Consider the following 7,193-nt stretch of genomic DNA (forward strand, 5'->3'; position numbering starts at 1 on the left):
TTTACATAATACTTTTTGTTATTCAATTTATTCGCTTCGGTTTTGAAACGGGTTGACACATTTTTCAAAATAAGAATGCTGTTGTTGCTGTTGAAATGATAACTAACGGAATAACTGCGTATAAAGTTGTCATTTGTACTACGAATGGAATGAATTTTGAATTTGGAATTTTGAACATCGAATGGAATGAGGCCTTGAAATGTTGTCACGAAATTGGCCTGTGTCTAAAGTAAGCCATATTGTTGATGTAGATATTATGCATGATAGTGATGACAATTGGATTATAGAACGTAGGTACCTATACAAACTGTCGCTTTTCGATTGCCTATACTCACACAAAGGTACTCAATTCTGCGATACCCGTCCAAGTTGAACAAAATTCAAAAGGGAAAACAGTTTCCGAAAAACATAACATAATAAATAAACAAGAGTCGTATGAAAGAATATCGGCGTCCTATAAAGATTGAATCCGGCGGCAGTGAATCGAAGCCGGTAAATCTGACTCGAAGCAAGGAGATTCCTTGTAGAAATTGAGAAAAAATAAAACTGTTTCCTTTACTCAATATTCCACTGAACTTTGGCTTCTGATATACATAATTGTTTTGGAGCAAAAACAATTTATTCAAATTGAAAATAAATAACCAATATGTTAAAACTCAGTGAAAGCAGTTGATTTATGAAAGAAAATGAATTCGCAAAGATCATTGACTTCGTATTATTAAAATTCTTAGCGATTGTGATTGTGTGTCTATTTGTCTATAGTCATCATCATCAGCCCATTAACGTCCCCACTGCTGGGGCACGGGCCTTCCCTATGGATGGATAGGGAGATCGGGCCTTAAACCATCACGCGGGCCCAGTGCGGATTGAGGTTATTAACGACTGCTAATGCAGCCGGGACCAACGGCTTAACGTGCCTTCCGAAGCACGGAGGAGCTCGAGATGGAAACTTTTTTTTTGTGGTCACCCATTCTATGACCGGCCTTGGCGAAAGTTGTTTAACTTCAACATTCGCAGACCGAGCGTATTAACCGCTGCGCCACCGAGCTCCTCAATTTTGTCTATAGTACGTCAATGGTAAATATTGCAATTGTCTGCTAACTGCTAACCTCTCGTACTACCGTTTTGATATGTGAGTGTGATTCAAGGCAATTTACTGGGTATTCTGTTTAGTAATGAACACATGCAATATAAGTCACATGAAAACAGGTACCTATTTCATTAGTTAAGTTGTTATAAATGAATAGAGACAAAAGCTTGGTGTACATAACAGGGGTACTCACTCAGTTCTTCTTGTGATATGTGATTATTAGATACTTCTAACTAAAACAATTGAGAATATAGTCGAGAGCTTATTTTGTGTATAATTAATACAATAGTTCTACTGACTTCACCGAAAGAGGGCCTTACCCTGTATTAAAATGTATACTAGAGTAGCTATACCTAACTTGATATAAGTGCTTATACCTATGCATCACGTCAAACCAGTTTTATACACACCTACAATTTTTAGCAACCTATAATTATCTACCTACATAATTGATATGGATATGGCATAGGTAATTATTACCTATTCCAAAAATGCTTTCACATTTCACGACTAAATAATGTTATTATACGAAAAATTGCCATTGGCCTGCCTCACCCAGACCGCCCACGCGAGACTCGTCCCTTCCAGTTATTACGGTGCATAAATCTTTCACTTCCTATACAAGTTTCAATCTACGAAACTTTGATTAGTTATAGTGTGTCGTGCTTTTATTTCGTGTTGATGGATTGCGGCAAAGTTTGTATGTAGGGGATATTCTTTGGAACTACTGAACCGTTTCAGTCATTGACTATTTAATTTATTTTTTTGATGAAAATAAAGCTGAAGTTCAAGAATATTTTTATTTATTTATTTTTAGAGAAATTAACAGTAAAATAGCGCAAATATTACTAATACGAGAAACAAAGCACCTTAAAAATGATATAATAATTCTTCTAAAGGAGACGAATCGTCTTATTAACTAATATATATATTATCTATCTATAATATATCTAACTAATATAATTTATGAGCAACAACACCTACAACGAGAATTAAGCATTATGTCCGTCCAAAGTACTTACTACACGTTTTTCCGGTAAAATGCCCTATTAAGTGTCATTTTTCATCCAGATAAACGACGGAATGGTCACCGAATGCCCAGGTTATTATTAAGTCAAGTATCATTTTTACGTACCACAAAACAACTTAAACTAAAAACAAAGTAGATAACTAACAATTACTTAACACGACCCTACAATTTTAAACAGTGGCATAGTTATCGAAGTGACATGACGTGTTGTTAATTCCCCATAATTATACAACTCTCAAACAACTTCCAACGGCTTATTAAAAACTGCAACCTTTTAATGTTTCACAAAGTTTCGGAAATTTCCCTGTGAGAGTTCCTGAGTGACAAGTAGATTAATGATTGTGTCGACGCGAAAAAAAATGAGAAAAGATAAAATTCTTGCCAAGGATTTCAGGCGGAATGCGATGACGTGAAATGCTTTTAAGAAAGTTTGGAAAACTTGAAGATTTATCCACAGTAATGAATAATCTTGCCAAAAAAGTATTTTATATTTAAGACAACTCTTGTTATAAACTTCTGATGATGTTATGTTTCAATTTAAGTACGTGGATTAATGCAATTCAACGACGATTTACTATCAAAACTTAACAATAATATCTGCGAACACCTATTTCGTAATTCAATTCATAACACTGACATCAATATAACGTCATCATTAACAAATAGTTTGGCAAACAATCACATCGATTGTCTATTGTTATAATTTGATATTCCAAACAAACAACCAAATTACTTAGTGTTATCTAAATCTGTTAGTATCAAATCAGCATTCGTAACGAGCTAAAGTATCTTGTTGAAAAAGTAATATTTTTTGCATTTATGCTTATGTTGTGTGACGTTTGAGTGTTTGGTTCATTATCGCAATTTGAGGTTATCGGTAGCGTTCAGTCATTGTTCGTCTGTCGTCGGTACAACATAGACTAAGCCAGTTATGTGAGATGTGCGCGCGATGCGTTTTGTTGTGTCGTTGATCTGGTGTTGCTGCGTGTTGTGCGTGTGCGCATACGATATGATCGTCGGTGACACCGTGCACAGGAAGATGGTGTTCCACGAGAGGGTGAAGGATTTCGCGATACCTTTCAAGAAGCGAGTGAAAACATTGACTTATGCAGATCCGGAGAAAAGAGTTATTAAGGTAAAGCCTAGTCACTTTATGTAAATAACCTTGTGTTTTGTTTTATTTTTATTGTGCAACGATTATTTACAAATAAAACAGTTACATGATTCACTTGTAAACTTTCCTTGTTATTCTTCTGATTTTCTTGATTATTAACGATTCACTTATTAAGACTATTGTTATTTTCTTCGAATTTACTAATAAGTATATAAGAAATATATACGTATACTTAAATACAAACTGGAAACTGTTGGTACAATAATAATTATTATAAGTATTCTAAAAATATAGATCATATAAATGCTGAGCAAAGTAAATTGTGAAATCATCTAAAGATAAATAAAATGTTGTTTAGAACTTTGATCTCGACATTGACGTAAGCATGTAGGTAGGTAAACATTCCATTTTAAAAATGGATAAGTATTTATGTTAAACGTAACTTTGCAGTTTTTTAAATTACTATTTATTTTAATTTTATTGCATTTATTAATTATTTTTAATAATGGTGCTAATTCCTGTAAATACCATCTAATTTTATTTTAGGTTATATCTGTCATTTTCTTATCCGCCGAAAAGGAAAGGGATGGGTAATCGACAAGCATAAAATTTATGGAACACACGTCAATTTTAAGCACAAATCTAAAACAACCGTCTAAAAATTCGCCCGGGTTATTCATTTATTTACTCATTCTTCCTAAAATTAAGAGCTGTCAATCATCCGTCCCTTTCCTTTTCGGCGGATAAGAAAATGACAGGTATAACTTAAAGTAAAATTAAGACATGTCTGCAGGAATCGGGGCCATTGATGACATAAAATAACTAATAATACATAATTTGCGTGCATGCAATGTAACTGACGAAAATCGTAATAGTCAATGCTTAACTGATGCCTATCAAGGTATTTGATAGAATGAGTTTTATAATCTACAGGATCTAGTAACACAGTACTAGGAGATTCGTCTCGATACCCAGTCGTCGCTTTAAAAAACAGGTAAACATTTAGAGGAATCACTTCATGACATGGCAGTGATTATATATAACACCGGGTTAGGTAGCTTAATATAATCTAGAAATACACTTTTGTAATAAAAATATACACTATAAATATATTACTAAGTAATTGAGAATTCGCAAAGTATTTTCGTAACTTGGTCCATATTTAGCAACGAAATCTCACTTTCCTATTATGTCATCTGTATTCTAGAATTCGTAGTACTCAAACTATTTACACGTGATATTTGGCCTTAGCGCAGGTATTCAGGTTTTCCTTATGAGTTGATTGTAGGTCTATAATGGCGGTGTTAGCCTTCAGTGGAGGCTAGATAAAGGCTGTAAATGTTGTCTATTGTTTTGGTTAATATGGCTATCAGAATAGGAGTATTAAAGTACATAGGACTTATAATCATACTGATATTATAGCTTAACTAACGTATTATAACAAGAAATATGTGTTCCAATTTTAAATTAGTACCTGTGGTTCTTTGTGAAAGAGCATTACCTAAAGAAAAGCTTCAGTAGTAAAATATAGGTAAAGTTAAAGAGATCTATTCAACTTTTCTCCCTGTCTGCCCTGAAAAAACATACATACATAAACAGCCTATATATACATAATACAGTTAAAAATAAAATAAATATTTAAATATAGCATCAAAGTAATCAACATTATACAATACATATACATAACAATAATAAAAAAAGCATCTATAAATATTATGGTTACTCAAATAAATTAATAAAATAACTACCAAAACTCGATTGCCATACCATATCTAGTCAACGCAGATCTGTGTATTTTTGCCGCATCGTAAACTAGCTAAGTATTCAAAGTTATGTTATGATCGAGAACTACCTTCCTTTAAAATAATAATCGTCCGCTTGTATTCTCGTCGCAATATTTTTGTACGTGTAACCTAAGTTCTCATATAAGTGAATTGTAAAATTCTTATGGGAAATAAATATCTTAAACCAGATATACGTCCACTGCTGGGCACAGGCCTCTCCTCAATCAACCGGAGGGAGTATGGAGCATACTCCACCACGCTGCTCCAATGCAGGTTGGTGGAGGTGTTTTTACGGCTAACAGCCGGGACCAACGGCTTAACGTGCCCTCCAAAGCACGAAATCATCTTACTTTTTCGGACAATCAGGTGATTCAAGCCGAAAAGTCCTTACCAAATAAAGGACAGTCTCACAAAGTGATTTCGACAATGTCCCCATCGGGAATAGAACCCGGGCCTCCAGATCATGAGTCTAACGCTCTAACCACTAGGCCACAGAAGCTGTTAAAAAACTTACTTTAAACTTATGCAATACTTCAACATGTTCTCACACAACAAAAAATAAATAAATAAATACAAATGTTTTTATTTCCACATATTTTTACAAAAGATGATTATTATTTTATTTTTACAAGAGATCAAACTGGCACCTGTTTTATAAAAACCTTACTTAACGATGAATTGTTAATACACTTAAGTAACGATGATATTATGCACTTAATTTCTATTATTTTTCAAAATGGTTACCACTGCTTATTGTTCCCAGGGCATAGCAGCAGTAGACAACGACTTCTCCCACGCCAGTGCTAACATTACAGATGGGGGGGTAGGCTACAGTCACGTGACTGTCCGGATGAAGAGCCAACGACACCACCCCCTCAACTTCGAAGTCGAAATCTACGTCTAAACAGATCATGGAAGAAACAAAAATAGAAGAGCTCGGATAAACTAAACTTCAAATTTTCTTATTCCTGAATGCGTTTTATTGCTAAAGGTTGTTAATATATACACAAATATATAGTATGTACACATACACATATAAAAGTTGTTTAGGTTGTGTATTAAGTATTTTGTTTTTTACGTATAGCTATTAACAACCTATAGTTATAATGAACTTCCGCAAGGTAACGCCCGAAGTACTTAGAGGTTACCGCATTCGCATGATTGACGTCTGCAGACAATAAGTACTATAAATTCTTAAATTATCATAACATTTGCAATCAAATCACTATCAATTACTAATTATTATGCTGAAGCATTGATGAGTACTGAATAATAGAATGAGAAATGACGTTACAAATTCAGTGTGGTAGACATGAATTGAAATTCCGTTAAACTTAGTTCTTTTAAATGTATTTTCTTCATACAACGGTTTGTCTACCATGCTGAATGTTGTCTATCAATTTCGTTTTGTCGACATGAGTCGGTTGTGCATGTGGGGTAACACCTTAACCGAAGAGTCTCTTTTTTCCATTTGATTAAATCAGGAATGTAAGTATAATAATAAAATTGGTTCCAATTCCTACGGCCTTGAAGGCACTTATTGAATGATAACTTTAACAATTCAACTAGCAATATTTTTTTTTGTATATTAATATAATTGTAAATGTAACTATCTATAAGATCTACGATCTATCTACCAAATGATATATGCACGTGTTCTAACGTTTATGTAAAAAGCAATGTACTTAGATATAATGAATTTGTAATCATAAGAATAAATTACTTAATGATTTTTACTTATTATACAAGTTTCATTAATACTGTACGTATGTACCTCGATGAATGTGTATGAAGCAGGAGTGTGTCAGGATCGAAGCAAATGGAATTCCGTAGTCTCTGTTTACCCCGATGAAAAATAGGCGTGAGTTTATGTACGAATGTCCCTACTAATGTCAATACAATACCTATGTCATATAGGAACTAAACAATCAAGAATGTGACAATATTGAAAATCATTTAACTTTAATCATAATCTAGGTATATAGGTACCTATTATAATAATTAACTTGATAACTTCTCTTATTGTCATTGTCTTACTCACAGGTGTATTACGATACGAAATATGATCATATATAGAAGGTATGCTTTACATCTCCATGTATAGGTTTTTGATAGCCTTTAATTTTCTTTTTTGGTGTTGGATCTACTCTGAACCGGCGTGCGTGTATGAAGCGA

General features: G+C 33.6%; 1 protein-coding gene across 1 annotated transcript; it reads left to right on the forward strand.

The window, feature by feature from the left end:
* Positions 1-2,987: 2,987 nt before the first annotated feature.
* On the forward strand, positions 2,988-6,758 carry LOC126370489 (uncharacterized). The gene is made up of 2 exons (XM_050015371.1): positions 2,988-3,255; positions 5,782-6,758. The coding sequence occupies exons 1-2, from the start codon at positions 3,070-3,072 to the stop codon at positions 5,920-5,922; spliced, it is 327 nt and encodes a 108-aa protein (XP_049871328.1). The 5' UTR covers positions 2,988-3,069; the 3' UTR covers positions 5,923-6,758.
* The last annotated feature ends 435 nt before the right edge of the window (positions 6,759-7,193 follow it).

This window comes from Pectinophora gossypiella, chromosome 10 (assembly GCF_024362695.1).
Source record: "Pectinophora gossypiella chromosome 10, ilPecGoss1.1, whole genome shotgun sequence".
Classification (NCBI taxonomy): domain Eukaryota; kingdom Metazoa; phylum Arthropoda; class Insecta; order Lepidoptera; family Gelechiidae; genus Pectinophora; species Pectinophora gossypiella.